General features: G+C 46.5%; 1 protein-coding gene across 1 annotated transcript in view; it reads left to right on the top strand.

Moving 5' to 3' along the window:
* TRIP13 (thyroid hormone receptor interactor 13) overlaps positions 1 to 19496 on the top strand; it is a 436692-nt gene that overhangs the window by 322644 nt on the left and 94552 nt on the right. The window contains exon 9 of the mRNA XM_063922679.1: positions 624 to 710. Within this exon, the coding sequence (XP_063778749.1) occupies positions 624 to 710 (87 nt within the window). The remainder of the gene's footprint in view (positions 1 to 623; positions 711 to 19496) is intronic.

The raw sequence follows: 19496 nt of genomic DNA, 5'->3' as shown, positions 1-19496 counted from the left end.
AGCGATCAACTCGAAATGACCACCAGTTTTTAGCAACCGTACAAACGCATTGTCGCCGCCCACTGGGGAGTGTATTTTCGCTTTGCAGAAGTGCGAAAGCTTGTGCAGCAGAGCTCCTGCAAAATCTTTTTGTTCTAAACAAGACCAGCCCTCTATTTACTCTTCGTGTGCGTTGATTCTAACGACGGAGGGACGGCTTTTGACGTCACACACCCGCCCAACGAACGCCCAGCCACACCTGCGTTTTTTCTGCCACGCCTGCGTTTTTCTAAACACTCCCTGAAAACGGTCAGTTGACACCCAGAAACGCCCACTTCATGTCAATCTTCCTGCGTTCGGGCGTGCGACTGGAATGTTCGTTACACTCTGTGCAAACCCACGATACTCATTGTACCCGTATGACACGCCTGCTCAGAAATGCCGTTTTTTAGCCTGATCGCTGCGAACGGCAACTAGCGTTCAACTCGGAATGACCCCCTTTGTCTCTCTTTCTACTTTGTCTCTCCAAGGCTTAGTAAAAAGACCTTTATATTCTGTATTGATGATTGGACATCTGGATCAAATCATATGTTTGCTTTTTCAGTTGGAAGATACATTGATCTAAATTTTCTTATATTTTTCAGAGTGGCAAGTTGGTGACGAAGATGTTTCAGAAGATTCATGAACTGACAGCTGACAAAGATGTTTTAGTATTTGTGTTGATTGATGAGGTATGTAATTTCTTGATACAGGACTGTCTTTGTTAAAGATTTTTTTAAAGCCTCTGGGACTGATGTAGAGATGAAGGCAAGTCAGCTGTCTTTAGTGCTTGATGAAAGATCGAGATATTTGCCCATATACATAGAAATGGTGCAATAGCAGGCCATCATTATTTACAATTGCACCAGCCCCTTCCTTGTTAGAAGAGATGCCCCTGAAAATAGGTGCATCTCTACATATTCTCAACTCTGCATAGATTGCAGTTTCTAAACATTTCCAAAAGCCCGTTACCACACAGTTATGCCCTCTCATCTGCAAGCGGTGATGCGACAGACTATAGCCGAAAAGAGTAAATTAGGGAAACCCGAAATAGGATGCTGAAAAATGTTATATTTGAAAAAGTAGTCTACGTATTTCTCTGATAGAAATGGCAGACACCTGTTATCTAGGCTCTTTTATACAAATGGGACAAAGACAAAAGGTTTCTGAAGATCTGTACTCTACCTGTAATATTCTGACCTCTGAGTCATCCACCTGCTAAGGTCCAGTCTTTGGTTACTGGGAAAGTTGGTCTAGCTAAAGTATGTATTTTAAGATAAGGGAGGAGTACTTAACCTGTTTTGACATGGCATGCCTTCTTATAGGTAATCATCACTCACAGTTCAAAAGAAATACCTACTCTCAAGAGTGTAATGTGTTGGAGATGCCTTTTTTGTTTACAGATCAGATTTGGGGTGTGATTCTGCAGTCTATATTCCAGTCCTCACATAGATGAAATCTGTTGTGAAAGCAGGGCATATAGATGAATTAGAGGCCAGAAAGATCAACTTTATAACACTGTCAATACTTTCGGCAGTAGCAATGTTGTAGGATTCTCTTCTTTAAGCGGTACTAAGAGCAGATGATAAGAATCGGATGGGAATGCATGAATCGCATTTGTGTGTTTCCTTTCTTTTTACAATTGGTAAAGAGTTAATACCTACAATTACGCACTGTACATTCCCTCTGGATCACCTTAGCAAGATAGTTGTCGGTGGAAACTGGTGTAATGCCTTGTGCAAAATGGGATGTACAAGAGAAAAAGGAATGTTGCACAGCCATTTGTAACTGCTAAATGTGTGGTGAAGGGGAAATAGTCACTACACGTGAAAATAATTAAGATAAACTTCTAGGATTGTCATAACGCTAATCCAAAACAGTGGGCCACATATAGAAGATTATAATTGTTTTAAATTAGTAAAACTTTAGGAGGTCCACCAATTCTGCAGATGGTAATGTAGCTCACAACAAGCCAGATATGCCAAAAAGCAGCTGCAGTCTTCCTACAGATGCAGCTAGACACACACTTGTACAGTTATGCTTGAGATGCATTTCTACTTAAAATTACACGTTGGACTGAAAGTCCAGATGGACGTGCAGATTCATGCATACACATTATTACAATCTACCTGTCTATCCGTGATCCTTATTTCTCAAAACCACTTGCTGAAAAATTGTGACTGGAGGAGCTTTCATCAGTTGTGTTGATGGTTGGAAGTGTGTTCACACTAGTGATGAGCGGGTTCGGTTCCTCGGAAACCGAACCCCCCCCGAACTTCACCCATTTTACACGGGTCCGAGGCATACTCTGATTCTCCCGTATGGCTCGGTTAACCCGAGCGCGCCCGAACGTCATCATCCCGCTGTCGGATTCTCGCAAGATTCGGATTCTATATAAGCAGCCGCGCGTCGCCGCCTTTTTCACTCGTGCATTGGAAATGTTAGGGAGAGGACGTGGCTGGCGTCCTCTCCGTTTATTAATGTTGATGCAAATATTTGTGCTTATTGCTTAATTGTGGGGACTGGGGAGCAGCTGTATTATATAGGAGAGGAGTACAGTGCAGAGTTTTGCTGATCAGTGACCACCAGTTTTATCCGTTCTCTGCCTGAAAAACGCTCCATATCTGTGCTCAGTGTGCTGCATATATCTGTGCTCACACTGCTTTATTGTGGGGACTGGGGACCAGCAGTATTATATAGGAGGAGTACAGTGCAGAGTTTTGCTGACCAGTGACCACCAGTATTATACGTTGTCTGCCTGAAAAACGCTCCATATCTGTGCTCAGTGTGCTGCATATGTCTGTGCTCACACTGCTTTATTGTGGGGACTGGGGACCAGCAGTATTATATAGGAGGAGTACAGTGCAGAGTTTTGCGGACAGTGACCACCAGTATATATAGCAGTACGGTACGGAAGGCCACTGCTCTACCTACCTCTGTGTCATCAAGTATACTATCCATCTAGATTCTATACCTGTGGTGCATTTTAGTTTTGCAGTTTGCCGACAGTGACCACCAGTATATATAGCAGTACGGTACGGAAGGCCACTGCTCTACCTGCCTCTGTGTCCTCAAGTATACTATCCATCTAGATTCTATACCTGTGGTGCATTTTAGTTTTGCAGTTTGCTGACAGTGACCACCAGTATATATAGCAGTACGGTACGGAAGGCCACTGCTCTACCTACCTCTGTGTCGTCAAGTATACTATCCATCCATACCTGTGGTGCATTTCAGTTGTGCGCAGTATATATAGTAGTAGGCCATTGCTATTGATACTGGCATATAATTCCACACATTAAAAAATGGAGAGCAAAAATGTGGAGGTTAAAATAGGGAAAGATCAAGATCCACTTCCACCTCGTGCTGAAGCTGCTGCCACTAGTCATGGCCGAGACGATGAAATGCCATCAACGTCGTCTGCCAAGGCCGATGCCCAATGTCATAGTAGAGAGCATGTAAAATCCAAAAAACAAAAGTTCAGTAAAATGACCCAAAAATCAAAATTGAAAGCGTCTGATGAGAAGCATAAACTTGCCAATATGCCATTTACGGCACGGAGTGGCAAGGAACGGCTGAGGCCCTGGCCTATGTTCATGGCTAGTGGTTCAGATTCACATGAGGATGGAAGCACTCATCCTCTCACTAGAAAACTGCAGTGCCACTCCTAGATGGGCCAGGTGTTTGTGTCGGCCACTTGTGTCACTTAGCTTAGTCACACAGCGACCTCATTGCGCCTCTTTTTTTTCTTTGCATCATGTGCTGTTTGGGGACTATTTTTTTGAAGTGCCATCCTGCCTGACACTGCAGTGCCACTCCTAGATGGGCCAGGTGTTTGTGTCGGCCACTTGTGTCGCTTAGCTTAGTCACACAGCGACCTTGGTGTGCCTCTTTTTTTTCTTTGCATCATGTGCTGTTTGGGGACTATTTTTTTGAAGTGCCATCCTGTCTGACACTGCAGTGCCACTCCTAGATGGGCCAGGTGTTTGTGTCGGCCACTTGTGTCGCTTAGCTTAGCCATCCAGCGACCTCGGTGCAAATTTTAGGACTAAAAATAATATTGTGAGGTGTTCAGAATAGACTGAAAATGAGTGTAAATTATGGTTATTGAGGTTAATAATACTATGGGATCAAAATGACCCCCAAATTCTATGATTTAAGCTGTTTTTGAGGGTTTTTTGTAAAAAAACACCCGAATCCAAAACACACCCGAATCCGACAATAAAATTTCAGGGAGGTTTTGCCAAAACGCGTCCGAATCTAAAACACGGCCGCGGAACCGAATCCAAAACACAAAACCCGAAAAATCTCCGGTGCACATCACTAGTTCACACTTCCAGGTTTACCAGATATTGTACCATCTCATCTCAGAACTTTTAGGACTCTCATAAAACCAGATCATCAGATGAGACCAATTTTTTTTAGATAAAACATTGGCGTGTGTATTGGGGTGTGTACAATTGTGGGTTGTGCTACTTATGAGGTGAGGTGGGCTTCAATTTTTAACTGGCCAAACAATAGAATTGAAAAAAAAAACAATTCTTAATCAGTTTATGCTTTCAGAATTGTTTTTGAAGAAGGTGGTTTTATTAGGGGTCTGTCATGCTGTATATTCGTTTTTTGCTCTTTATTTTTATGAGTACATTTTTATATACACTGCTCAAAAAAATAAAGGGAACACTTAAACAACACAATGTAACTCCAAGTCAATCACACTTCTGTGAAATCAAACTGTCCATTTAAGAAGCAACACTGATTGACAATCAATTTCACATGCTGCTGTTCAAATGGAATAGACAACAGGTGGAAATTATAGGCAATTAGCAAGACACCCCCAATAAAGGAGTTGTTCTGCAGGTGGTGACCACAGACCACTTCTCAGCTCCTATGCTTTCTGGCTGATGTTTTGGTCACTTTTGAAAGCTGGCGGTGCTTTCACTCTAGTGGTAGCATGAGACGGAGTCTACAACCCACACAAGTGGCTCAGGTAGTGCAGCTCATCCAGGATGGCACATCAATGCGAGCTGTGGCAAGAAGGTTTGCTGTGTCTGTCAGCGTAGTGTCCAGAGCATGGAGGCGCTACCAGGAGACAGGCCAGTACATCAGGAGACGTGGAGGAGGCTGTAGGAGGGCAACAACCCAGCAACAGGACCGCTACCTCCGCCTTTGTGCAAGGAGGAACAGGAGGAGCACTGCCAGAGCCCTGCAAAATGACCTCCAGCAAGCCACAAATGTGCATGTGTCTACTCAAACGATCAGAAACAGACTCCATGAGGGTGGTATGAGGGCCCGACGTCCACAGGTGGGGGTTGTGCTTACAGCCCAACACCGTGCAGGACCTTTGGCATTTGCCAGAGAACACCAAGATTGGCAAATTCGCCACTGGTGCCCTGTGCTCCTCACAGATTTCTCACTGAGCACATGTGACAGACGCCAAGGAAAACGTTCTGCTGTCTGCAACATCCTCCAGCATGACCGGTTTGGCAGTGGGTCAGTAATGGTGTGGGGTGGCATTTCTTTAAGGGGCCGCACAGCCCTCCATGTGCTCGCCAGAGGTACTGTAGCTTGACTTCCATTAGGTACCGAGATGGGATCCTCAGATCCCTTGTGAGACCATATGCTGGTGCTGTTGGCCCTGGGTTCCTCCTAATGCAAGAAGATGCTAGACCTCATGTGGCTGGAGTGTGTCAGCAGTTCCTGCAAGACGAAGGCATTGATGCTATGGACTGGCCCGCCCGTTCCCCAGACCTGAATCCAATTGAGCACATCTGGGACATCCTGTCTCACTCCATCCACCAACGCCACGTTGCACCACAGACTGTCCAGGAGTTGGCGGATGCTTTAGTTCAGGTCTGGGAGGAGATCCCTCAGGAGACCATCCGCCACCTCATCAGGAGCATGCCCAGGCGTTGTAGGGAGGTCATACAGGCACGTGCAGGCCACACACAGTACTGAGCCTCATTTTGACTTGTTTTAAGGACATTACATCAAAGGTGGATCAGCCTGTAGTGTGTTTTTCCACTTTAATTTTGAGTGTGACTCCAAATCCAGACCTCCATGGGTTAATAAATTTGATCTCCATTGATAATTTGTGTGTGATTTTGTAGTCAGCACATTCAACTATGTAAAGAACAAAGTATTTAATAAGAATATTTTATTCATTCAGATCTAGGATGTGTTGTTTAAGTGTTCCCTTTATTTTTTTGAGCAGTATATAATCTAATATGGGAGTTTGGAATCCACAATCAATTCCAATATCAAATCTCGTTATCTTCTTACCATACAGTGCAGCCGAAAAGTATTCACCGCACTTCACTTTTTTTCTAATTTTGTTATGTTACAGACTAATTCCAAAATGGAATAAATCATTTTCTCTTACATCCTAGAGGATGCTGGGGTTCTCATTAGTACTATGGGGTATAGACTGGTCCACCAGGAGCCATTAGCACTTTAAGAGTTTGAGAGTGTGGGCTTGCTCCTCCTTCTATGCCCCTCCTACCAGACTCAGTTTAGAAAATGTGCCCGGGGGAGCCGGTCACAGCTAGGGGAGCTCTACAGAGCTTTTCTAGTACGGTTAATTTTAGAGTTTTTTTATTTTACAGGGAGGCTGCTGGCAACAGCCTCCCTGCAGCGTGGGGCTAAGGGGGGGGAGCAGTGACCGCTCTGCGGGGTCTGAGCCACCATCTCCGCTGACTGGACACTGAGCTCCAGAGGGGATAGATCGTTCCCCGCCACAGGGGTTCGCTCACACCAGCTGCCTGCCGCCACCCCCTTAAAGAGCTGAAGATCGTGGCGAGTGAGACAGCGACCCCCCTGACAAGCAGGGGGCCGCTGTGAAGATGGCGGCATAAGGCTAGGAGTGCAGTACTAACTGCGCTCCGGGAGGCTCAGCGGTACAATAATGCGGCGCTGTGAGGGGTGCCCTGAATCAGCGCCTAACCCTACACTGGTCACCACAGTCTGTCGGGATCTCAAATCTCAGCCAGAATTATACCTCAGGCCAGTATAATCCTAGGAGGAGCGGGAAGACGACGCCATTACGGGGGGCGGAGCTTCTCAGAGCGGACCCAGCAGCGTTTCAGTGCCATTTTCCTGCCTGCACAGCGCTGTATAGGAAAGGAAGCAAGTCCCTCCAAAGCAATCTCCAGCTATCCTACACGGTACCATGGTGTTGTAGGGGGGGGGGGGGGGGGGGGGGGCTGCAAAACGGCTGTGTAACCTATTAAGTTACACAGCCAGCGCTTATAAAGGGTCTCCCTTAGTATAATAATAGCGCTGTGTATGGGTTGGCTCCAATCTTTGTGTCTCTCTTGCCATTCTTGGGGGTGAAACTCTGTCTGTATCCCCTGTGTGTCTGTGTGGAGTGTCTGTGGTCACCACTAGCAATGTCCAGGGACTCTGTCTCATATGCTGCAGAGGATATGTCCTCTCAGGATGATCCCATTCCATGTAATCAGGATAGCACTGGTTTAGCACATATTCCAGCAAGGGAGCCGAAATTATCCTCTATGAAAACTATGATTTCTCAGATTTCAGAATGGGTTGCTCAGAATGAATCTGCTACCCAGGTGCTGCAGAATATAGCTGTCTGGCCCAGTTCTGGTACCTCAGGTCTCCCTGCTGTGTACTCCCATAAACGTCCTTTAGCACAATTTATGCAGGATGACACCGATACAGATTCTGACGGTGATAAGGGAGTACGAGGGACAGCATCTCTTGCTAAGGGGGTGCAGTTGATGATAGAGGCCATTAGGGATGTGTTGAATATTAATGATACACCACATGAGCAGGTTGAGGAGGCTTACTTCACTGAAAATAAGAAAGCATCGCTAACCTTCCCTGCGTCAAAAGAATTGAATGCTATTTTTGAAAAGGCTTGGGAAAACCCTGAGAAAAGATTCCAGGTGGCATTTCCTTTCCCTGTTGAGGATAGGAAAAAATGGGAAAACCCGCCTATTGTTGACGCGTCGGTATCCAGACTTTCAAAAAAGGTGATGTTGCCCGGAACATATAGTAAAATGGTCTGGCACCTTACTTGAAGATTTGGATACTATGGATAAGGAGCATGTTGGCTTATTTTTGCGCAACATTCAGGATTCCGCAGGATTTCTGGTGGAATCCATGAAAGATCTGGGTTCCATGGCTGCAGGAATTTCTTCCATGTCGGTCTCAGCGCGGCGAGGACTGTGGCTACGTCAATGGTCTGCCGACGAATCCAGGAAAGGTGTGGAGTCCTTACAGTATACAGGTCAGGCTCTCTTTGGGGAAGTGCTAGATGCGTGGATTTCCACGGCTACACCGGGTAAGTCTCCTTTTCTTCCCTCATCCCTCATCTACACCTGCTCCGAGAAACCGTTTTCTTCGCCCGCATCTCAGCCCTTTCGGACTACGAAGCCCAGACAGGCCAGGCCGTCCAACACCTTCTTTCGGGGAGGTAGGCCCAAGTCCAAGAAACCTGCTACGGCAGGTTCCCAGGAACAGAAACCTACTTCATGTACACCCAAGTCCTCCGCATGACGGTGGACTGCTGGTCCCGGAGGTGGGGCCAGTGGGAGCGAGATTCAGGCAGTTCAGTCACGTCTGGGTGTCATTCGGCCTGGATCCCTGGGTGCTGGATATTGTGACCCAGGGGTATAGGCTGGAATTTAAAATTCTCCCCCCTCACCGTTTTTTTTTCAAATCAGGTTTTACCAGCTCTGCTGGCGAACAGGGCGGTTCTACAGGCCGCCATCCAGAAGTTGGTAGAGTCACAAGTCATTGTGCCTGTACCACCTTATATGCACAACAAGGGTTACTATTCAAACCTTTTCGTGGTACCGAAACAGGATGGTTCGGTCAGGCCCATTCTGAACCTAAAATCACTGAACCCCTTTCTGAAGAAGTTCAAGATGGAGTCTCTAAGGGCGGTAATATCAGGTCAGGAAGAGGGGGAATTCCTGGTATCCCTGGATATCAAGGATGCGTACCTCCACATTCCGATCTGGCTGCCGCATCAGACGTATCTCCGCTTTGATTTGTTGGACGGTCATTTCCAGGCCCTGCCATTTGGCCTCTCAACAGCACTGAAGGTGTTCACCAAGGGGATGGCAGAGATGATGGTTCTCCTTCGCAAGCAGGGGGTGAATATCATTCCATATCTGGACGATCTACTGATAAAGGCAGCGTCCAGGGAGAAACTATTGCGGTCCATTACTATTACGACCGATCTCCTCAGAATCCACAGTTGGCTTCTGAACCTTCCATAATCACACTTGGAACTAACCAGGAGGTTGTCTTTTCTGGGGATGATCCTCGACACGGAAGTACAGAGGGTATTTCTTCCAGAGGAAAATGCGTTGGTGATACAGACAATAGTACGGGATGTCCTGAAGCCAGCCCAGTGTTATGATACCAGTACGTCTGACCAGAGGTGATCTTATGACGGAGGTCAGAGTACTGGAATGGAATGCTGGTTACGGGAGCAGGAAAGCCTAGTAACCCCTGGCGCCCTAACTCCGTTGTCTCGCCCGTGTTATCAGAAATCCCCTGCGAGACTATGGTTGCTTGAGCCCATGGCAGCCGCGTTTGAAGGGCGGATTATGTCTGCCCAACTCCGATGCCCCCTCAGGTCTTAATGGGAGACAAAGGGAAATCCGAGACAGGGTGATAACAAGGGGCCCTCTGACTAAGCAACCAGGCCAGGGGCTACAAGCTAACTAACTTAAACCAGAAGTATGTGCGGACAAACCGCCAGGGAAAAGGACAACCAAAAATCCACGAATCCGTTACTCCTATCCAGCACCGCTGGATACCAGAGTGGATTTGTGGGAGCGGAATCCTCCGCAAAAGCTCCGAAACACAATGTAACCAAATAATAAATAGTAAGCGGTCAAGCCGCAACACACGGCTACGCCGCGACTCACGAACACCACAGGATGTTAAAGGTGCTCGGTCAGGACTCCAGGAAAAGATGACAACTTCCGAGTATTGGACCACTGAGGACAGGAACGACCGGCTAGACAGGACTGGAAAACTCTCTGCAACAGACACAGCAAACAGGAAGCTATTACCGGCGTCTGTGAGAAGTCCAGAGAGTGCTTTTAACTGGGAGCTCTCCAATCAGGAGCCAGACAGGGTAATTAACAATCATGCCGTGCAGCTGCATGCTGCACGGCCAGGATACCAATGAGGTGATTAATCTAGACCCAGCAACGGGGAACGCGGTCCGACAGTGGCGTCCCCGTTGCTAGGGTCTGAGCGGCTCTGTGCGCCCGGCGTCTAGCGTTGCTAGGGAGCCGGCGGCTGTCCGCATGCGGCGTCCCTAGTTGCTAGGCGCCGGGCCGCACTGACGGGCGGACCCTCGGCGCCTAGCACCCAGGTGTCGGTTCATCAATGCTTTCGCCTTTTGGGGAAGATGGTGGCCTCTTGCGAGGCTCTCCAGTATGGGAGGTTCCATGCTCGGGCCTTCCAACTGGATCTCCTGGACAAGTGGTCAGGATCTCATCCTCACATGCACCATAGAATTCGTCTGTCGCTAAAGACCAGGATTTCGCTCCTCTGGTGGCTCCAATTGCCTCACCTTCTGGAGGGCCGCAGGTTCGGGGTTCAGGACTGGATCCTTCTAACCATGCATGCAAGCCTCCGGGGATGGGGCGAAGTCATTAAGGGGAGACCTTCCAAGGAAGGTGGTCAATTCTGGAAGTCGGCCTGCCGATCAACATTCTGGAACTAAGAGCCGTATACAACGGTCTTCTTCAGGCGGCCCATCTTCTAAGAAATCGGTCCATTCAAGTGCAGTCGGACAATGTCACAACAGTGGCCTACATAAACAGAGAGGGCGGAACGAAGCGCAGAGCTGCAATGTCATAAGTGTCAAGAATCCTCCTCTGGGTAGAAAAACACGCTTTGGCGTTGTCAGCAATCTTCATTCCAGGAGTAGACAACTGGGAAGCAGACTTCCTCATCAGACACGATCTCCATCCGGGGGAGTGGGGTCTCCATCCGGAGGTCTTCAAGGAAATAACAGACCATCGGGGACTACCCCAAATAGACATAATGGCCTCTCGTCTCAACAAGAAGCCTCGACGCTATTGTTCCAGGTTGAGGGACCCACAGGCAGTGGTAGTGGACGCCCTGGTGTCTCCGTGGGTGTTCCAGTCAGTGTACGTGTTTCCACCACTCCCACTCATCCCAAGGATCCTAAAGCTCATAAGGAGAACAAGAGTTTGAGTGATCCTCATTGCTCCAGACTGGCCAAGAAGGACTTGGTATGCGGATCTTCTGGATCTACTACAAGAAGAGCCGAGGCCTCTTCCTCTTCGGGAGGACCTGCTGCTGCAGGGACCGTTCGCCTATCAAGACTTACCGCGGCTATGTTTGACGGCATGGAAGTTGAGCGCCTGATACTTGCTCGGAAGGGCATTCCGAAAATGGTCATTCCAACCCTGATACAGGCTAGGAAAGGGGTAACGTCTAAACATTACCATCGTGTTTGGAAGAAATATGTCTCTTGGTGTGAATCCAAGAAGTTTCCTACGGTTGAGTTTCAACTCGGACGTTTTCTCCTCTTCCTGCAAGCTGGTGTGGATATGGCCCTGAGGTTGGGATCTGTGAAGGTCTAGATTTCGGCCCTATCCATTTTCTTCCAGAAACAATTGGCTGCCCACCCTGAGGTTCAGACTTTTTTGAAGGGAGTTCTGCACATCTAACCTTCCTTTCTACCGCCTACGGCACCTTGGGACCTTAACGTGGTGTTGCAGTTCCTCCAGTCGGATTGGTTTGAGCCTCTACAGGAGGTTGAGGTCAAATTTCTTTGTTGGTCTTAGCTTCTGCTAGATGCGTGTCTGAATTGGGGGCTTTATCCTGTAAAAGCCCTTACTTGATCTTCCACGAAGATAGAGCTGAGCTCCAGACACGTCAGCAGTTACTTCTGAAGGTTGTGTCGGCATTTCATATCAACCAACCTATTGTGGTGCCAGTGGCTACTGACTCCTCAATTACATCAAAGTCCTTGGATGTTGTAAGGGCTCTGAAGATATATGTGAAGAGAACTTCTCGTCACAGAAAGTTGGACTCTCTGTTTGTCCTATATGACCCCAAGAAAATTGTGTGTCCTGCTTCTAAGCAGACGATCTTTCGCTGGATCAGGTTCACTGTCCAGCACGCTTATTCTACGGCAGTATTGCCGTGTCCAAAATCTGTTAAGGCCCACTCTACTCGTAAGGTGGGGTCTTCCTGGGCAGCTGCCCGGGGTGTCTCAGCGCTGCAACTTGGTCTGGGTCGAACACGTTTGCTAAGTTCTACAAGTCCGATACTTTGGCCTCTGATGATCTGAAGTTCAGTCAATCAGTTCTGCAGGAGCCTCCGCGCTCTCCCTCCCGTTCTGGGAGCTTTGGTACATCCCCATGGTACTAAAGTGGACCCCAGCATCCTCTAGGACGTAAGAGAAAATAGGATTTTGGTTACCTACCGGTAAATCCTATTCTCGTAGTCCGTTGATGCTGGGTGCCCGCCCAGCCCTTCGTTTTCCTGCAACCATTATCTGGTGCAGTACAACTTTGTTTAGTTACGTACTGCATTGTTACTTGGTAAGTACGGTTTCAGAAGTTGCTGAGTTTTTCAAGCTAGTTGGCTTGTTGTGCCTTGTATGTGTGAGCTGGTATGAATCTCGCCACTATCTGTATTAAATCCTTCTCTCGAAGATGTCTGTCTCCTCGGGCACAGTTTCTAGACTGAGTCTGGTAGGAGGGGCATAGAGGAAGGAGCCAGCCCACACTCTCAAGCTCTTAAAGTGCCAATGGCTCCTGGTGGACCCGTCTATACCCCATGGTACTAATGTGGACCCCAGCATCCTCTACGGACTACGAGAAAAGGATTTACCGGTAGGTAACCAAAATCCTATTTTTTCCCTCATAATGACAATGTGAACAAAAGTTTTTTTTTGAGATTTTTGCTAATTTTTTAAAAATAAAAAAACTAAGAAATCACACGTACATAAGTATTCACAGCCTTTGCCATGAAGCATTAAAATTGAGGTCAGGTGCATCCTGTTTCCACTGATCACCCTTGAGATGTTCCTACAGCTTAATTGGAGTCCACCTGGGGTAAATTCAGTTAATTGTACATGATTTGGAAAGGCACACACCTGTCTATATAAGGTCCCACACTTGACAGTGCATGTCTGAGCACAAACCAAGCATGATGTCAAAGGAATGGTCTGTAGACCTCTGAGACAGGATTGTCTCGAGGCACAAATCTGGGGATGGGTACAGAAAAATATCTGCTGCTTTTGAAGGTCCCAATGAGCACAGTGGCCTCCATCATCCATAAATGGAAGAAGTTTGGAACCACCAGGACTCTTCCTAGAGCTGGCTGGCTGTCTAAACTGAGCGATTGGGGGAGAAGGGCCCTGGTCAGGGAGGTGACCAAGAACCCGATGGTCACTCAGTCAGAGCTACACCATTACTCTGTGGAGAGTGGTGAACCTTCCAGAAGGACAACCATCTCAGGAGCAATCCACCAATCAGGCCTGTATGGTAGAGCGGCCAGACGGAAGCCACTCCTTAGTAAAAAGCACATGGCAGCCCGCCTGGAGTTTTCCAAAATGCACCTGAAGTACTCTCGGACCATGAGAAACAAAATTCTCTGGTCTGATGAGACAAAGATTGAACTCTTTGGCGTGAATGCCAGGCGTATTGTTTGGAGGAAACTAGGCACCGCACATCACCAGGCCAATACCATACAGTGAAGCATGGTGGTGACAGCGTTATGCCGTGGGGATGTTTTTCAACGGCAGGAACTTGGAGACTAGTGAGGATAGAGTGAAAAATTAATGCAGCATTCTACAGCGACATCCTGGATGAAAACCTGCTCCAGAGAGCACTCTTGACCTCAGACTGGGGCAATGGTTCATCTTTCAGCAGGACAACGACCCTAAGCACACAGCCAAGATATCAAAGGAGTGGCTTCAGGACAACTCTGTGAATGTCCTTGAGTTGCCCAGCCAGAGCCCAGACTTGAATCCGATTTGAACATCTCTATAGAGATCTGAGAATGGTTGTGCACCGACGCTCCCCATCCAACCTGATGGAGCTTGAGAGGTGCTGCAAAGAGGAATGGGCAAAACTACCCAAAGATAAGTGTGCCAAGCTTGTGGCATCATATTCAAAAAAAGACTTGATGCTGTAATTGCTGCCAAAGGTGCATCAACGAAGTATTGAGCAAATGCTGTGAATACTTATGTACATGTGATTTCCTAGTTTATTTGTAATAAATTTGCAAAAATCTCAAAAAACTTTTTTCACGTTGTCATTATGGGGTATTGTGTGTAGAATCTTGAGGGAAAAAAGGAATTTCTTCAGCGGGGTACACTGTTCCACAGGGAATACATCTGGGGGTGTAGAGATGGATCTTGATCTAGAGGCACCAAAAGGCTAAAGCTTTAGACTGTCCCAGAATGCATTCCGGGGCCACCTCTATAGTTTTAGAGTTGGTGCCTGCATGAAGCAGGTCACTTAACAGGGGGACTGCGCTAGGCAGTCCTGAAAAAGCTTTTTAGAAGACTTTAGGGCTGCAGCACTTCATATGTCAGTGTGACATACTGTGCTGCGGCTCCATCACCTCCCCTGCGGCGACGCATACAACTGCTGGCTCTGTTCCCGGCTACTTATGGCGAAGATGCTCCAGCTCTAGGCACACGGTCGCAGACACTCTCCTTGTTCGCGTGGCTGCTACAGAAGGGAGGAAGTATCACCCGCCATTAAATCGCGTTCCGATTGCAGTCTAGGGAGACGTGCTGTGACGCTGGCGTGGACACTGTAACTGGGCAGGGACCCCACTGTATCCATCAGGGCATAGGAGTACAGGTCGGGTATACTTGTATCTATTTTAGTAAGACTCCATAGTACCAGGTGGTGAAGTCCAGCATTGGGGAGCCGGCACTTGATCTGTAGCCTCTTCCCCGGCCCAGGGCGCCATCTACTGCTGGTGTTCTCGCCCTGGAGCTGCCTCACACTATCCCTGACTGAGACGTTGGGCGCCATTTTCTAAAATAGATGCGACTGGTCTCCGGAACTGCAGGGCAAGGTCTCCTTTGTAAACCCGCCTGTACATCAGCGCCGTGGTTTTACAAACACTAAAGTATTCTGCATGTCAATATTAAGACAGCGCTAGTTAAGAACAAGTGTACCTGTGCCAGAATATATTGAATGAGTTTTCTGATATATATTTCCGGCCTCAGACCGCGCATTGTTAGATATCTATATATCTATATATATATCTATATATATATATATATATATATATATATATATATATATATATAATCTCGTGACTGTGTGCCTGTATCTGCTGTGTTTTCCACATATATCAATCACTGTATATACTGTACCCTAGGGGACTAGGTGCGTCACAGTATTTACCTATTACGTGTGTTCAGTCACATTTTACCGGATTTATTCGCAAGTGTTGTGTACTGGGTACTCAGTCACATGCTAACAGATTTATTTGCAGGTATTGTACTCCCTCTGGCTTCACCGTACTAAACTGCTCTGTTGCATTTGTGTATAATGTGTAACATGTAGGGCAGTAAATCTGGGGGCACTCCTGCATCCCGCAGAGCATGCGCAACGGATTTACCTGAGGGGGAAGTTTGTGTGATGGTCTGTGTACTATGTCTCATACATCTCCCAGTCAGTCCGCAACTCCTGTAATCAATCAGGAGCCATCCTGGGCTGCGTACTCATACCTACTGGATACTCTAGTTGCACGCTTTATGCCTCCTATGGGACCACCTGTAACATTAGTCACTGATGTCCCCATGGTTACTCCGCTTTGGGCGGGAAAATTTTGCCTCTCTGGTTGTAGTGTATGACTCATCCCTTGGTCAGGCAAAACCCTATTCCAGGTCACTATCGTGTCTCTGGGTCATCTGAGTGGGCTGCTTCCTCCTCCCTATCCAGTAAGCTCTCTGATATTTTATCTGAAGAGAGGGGATCATGCTGTCCTGTCCTATATTAGAGGTTTCTGACAAGGATTTTCCATTGCTAAATTACACCACTGCCCTTGTGGTTACTGGGAAGCAAATCCTGCAAATCACTGATAAGCGGATTCCCCTAATGTGGTTAAGCAAACTGATATGTTCACATGTCAGAGGGTAAATAAATCTGTTACCACGATCTGACCATTAAGTGTACATCAGACAAGACTCCTGGTCTAATCCAGGGAAGACATTCCCCCTGTCTACAACGAGTATTAGCTCGATTTCCTCCCCCTGCAGTGTTATATAACAAGTAGGTAATTCACTGCTAGTGAACTCATGTGTCACCCATCGGGTGTCGTCCACTCTGCCTCTCACCACAGTCCTCTCACTGTAGGAACCGACAGATAAGCACGTAGAGGGATGCCTGAAGTCTATTACTCTCTTACGGGTGTTGTATATACACCACGGTTGCGTCCTCTTGGGGCTGCAAAATAGATTGATGACCGTATCAGGCATTAGAGGAAGAGCTGCCTGAGGATATATCTGTCAATGCCAGACATTCCCTGTCTCACAATACCACCGCCACCTTTTTCTATACCAGGAGGCGGCCCTGAGGCACGTGTGTCGGCTGTGATAAAGCTAAATATTTATCTTATATAAAACCCTTTATGAGGTCTAAGAACACTGTACGCTATTCACGTATGGAGTACCGTAAGGGTACGCTCGTTGCGTAGCAATCGCTTAGCCGTAGTCGAGACGCTCAAGCGTCACGTTCGCTCACGGCCAAGAGATCACAGGCAGGCACGCTATTGGCTGCCGTCTAAAGTAATGATTCGCTATAGCGTAGCGGACGCTCGGGACCACGAGGAGATCACCAGCGGCGCTGACGCTCACAATGTTAAACCTTTATATCTAAACCATAAACAGTATATTATGCAGTAAAACCTTAGTGTAGTGATAGAGTGTAAATGCAACACAGTATAACCTTATTAACTCGAATGCTGTTCGAGCGTCACCGACGCTCTGAGAATACTTAACACTATAAGAAATACACAGATATCGTGCTTAGGGTCTAACGCCTTATATATATATTATGAATGTTATACTTGCAAAAGAATTAATACAATACAAGTCATACACTACAATATAACATAGACTACCTAACCAGATAACTACACAGGAAATACAATACAATACAATTACGTTTTAAGGGAAAATAAGTGAGAAAGAGGAGAAGAGAGAGAGAGAGAGAGAGAGAGAAATGGCTCACAATAACAGTAAGAACAATATGGTTGCAGATAAAACTACACATGTGAGAGACAATCGCTGCGCAGTTAGTCAATGCTGAATACCGCATGGGATGGAAGCTAGACTCCATTTTGAGAAAACTCCCATGATTCCAAAGACTGCAACACATGGTTGAAAGGGGGAGGGGAAAACACCCGGCAGCAGCCATTTTAGATTTGCAGGTCCAAACACATGGCACTCTCTGCTACACCACAATCACATAGCAGAAGACACAAGACTCCATTTTATTCCAAAATGTCCAAGCCTCAAAACAATGCATATGTTCTGATTTTACAATTCCAAACCATCTAAATCACCTTTCACAATTTCAAGCAAACACAGTATCTCAATAACCAGAGCATATGAGCTATCACAAGACCAGACCACCAGGTACCCACAAGTATCAGCCTGCCATTGCTACAAGCACATATTCAAAAGTACCTGCATGCAAGATATATTATAACAAACCAGCACAATCCATTTTAAATCACCATAGGCAAACAAATACCACAAATACTATGCTACAGATTGTCTACTGTTCCAATTCATCACAGACTTCACAGAGTATCAACAGAAACACCCAACAATCACACAACTGCCCAAACCTCGTTAACCTTAAGCCATTTGTATCTCCAAACTAACTAATCTATGCCAATCAGCCATGAGATATTGAGATTATGATACTTAGCCTTTCGTAAGGAGCCTGGTGATGATCCAGCCATGCTTGCTGTGTGTAAGGTAGCTGTGTGAGTGAGTTACAGTATATCTGTCCTCAGAGGCCCCCACAACTGACCCCGACCCCCCCCCCCGACAGGAACTATTCTCCTGTGTGTCTGTTCCTGGGGGAGGGGTCTCTCTCTCTCTCCTTTATGATTGAGTCACTATTCTCTTTGTATATGCTGATCAGGTTCAGCCCTGAAAACTTAGTAAATGGTTGGCTTGATCATTCATTGTTCTAACTAAGTGATCTTAGCTTTTATGCATATAATCATATCTATCCGCTGCAATGTCCCACAACTTCACAACAAGCATCAAACTAACCCACACATCATTCTGCTTGCTTCAATACCAAACATGACGGGCGCATCTGGTTCTGTTCAAATAATACACATTCATGACATCAATTCATCAGCCAATTCTAAATCTCCATGATGTCTGGTGCCCGACATTATTATAACCATGTACTGTATGAAACAAGCGCCGAATCCATCTCCGTGCCATGTCCGAGCAAATGCGTGTGTTACTATATATTGCTGTGCTCGCTGCGCATATTTGCAAGTATAGCGACTTAAATGTGTGCAGTTTGTATGTTCTCTCTATGTAATATTTTTGACTTTGACAGTCCACCCTTTGGCAGTCACCAATAACTGCCACTTCCTAAAACATTTCAAAAAGAGAAAAATATATGTCATATGTAAATACATTTCTATGATTGGGTAAGGGAGGAGAGAAGAGAAGGTGTGAAGAGGGTATGACCTAGTGAGATAGCAGAAGCATGTGTGTATGAATCCATGTTTGGGGGTCATGTATCATCGTGCCGTACATGTTTTAAATCAAGCTTCGAGGTATTGCGAAGTATACATTTGAATTCCTTCTTATCCCGTGGTACGGGTCTGTGGATGGGCTGTCAAACTTTACCGAGCTCTTTTCGGATTTTGGTTGTAACAAAATGGGGAGCACATTTTAGTTGATGATACATGAATGGGGGAATATGTGATTGCTGATATCTGTGCCTGTATTCCCTATACTATGTGTGTAATTACCTGAAGGTTGTAGAGATGAAGATAAAGAACACTTATGGTAAATGCAGTGGTATTCTATGTCAGGTTAATGTACATTTGTCGGTTGAAGTCTTGTTCGGTGTCTGTTGAATGCAGTCTTCTTTGTGCTTTTGCCCATAAGGTGCGAGCAAAAGCTTTGTCAATGTCCATAGATTTACAAAAGTGTTGGGCTAGCGTAATTTTAAAATTTCTAGGGAAACTGGGGATCTATGGCAAAGTTCATCAAAAATCTGTGTATCGGGTTGTCAAAACTTCTTCTTTAATCCATCTGTTGTCTGTATATCGGCTCATCAAATTCCTCGTCCAAGTGGGTCTTTTTACCTTGGAGGAAACGGAAAAACAGGTGAAAGAAACGGACCGTAGAAATCGCATTTTCATCACATCATTGTTTCTACATTTGGGTCATAAATCAAATCCATTGGAATTACAGTTTCCTCACTCCTCAGACTCAT

This window comes from Pseudophryne corroboree, chromosome 5 (assembly GCF_028390025.1).
Source record: "Pseudophryne corroboree isolate aPseCor3 chromosome 5, aPseCor3.hap2, whole genome shotgun sequence".
In the NCBI taxonomy this organism is placed as follows: Eukaryota; Metazoa; Chordata; class Amphibia; order Anura; family Myobatrachidae; genus Pseudophryne; species Pseudophryne corroboree.
Note: the sequence above shows the minus strand (reverse complement) of the source record. Positions and strands in the feature narration are given on the sequence as shown.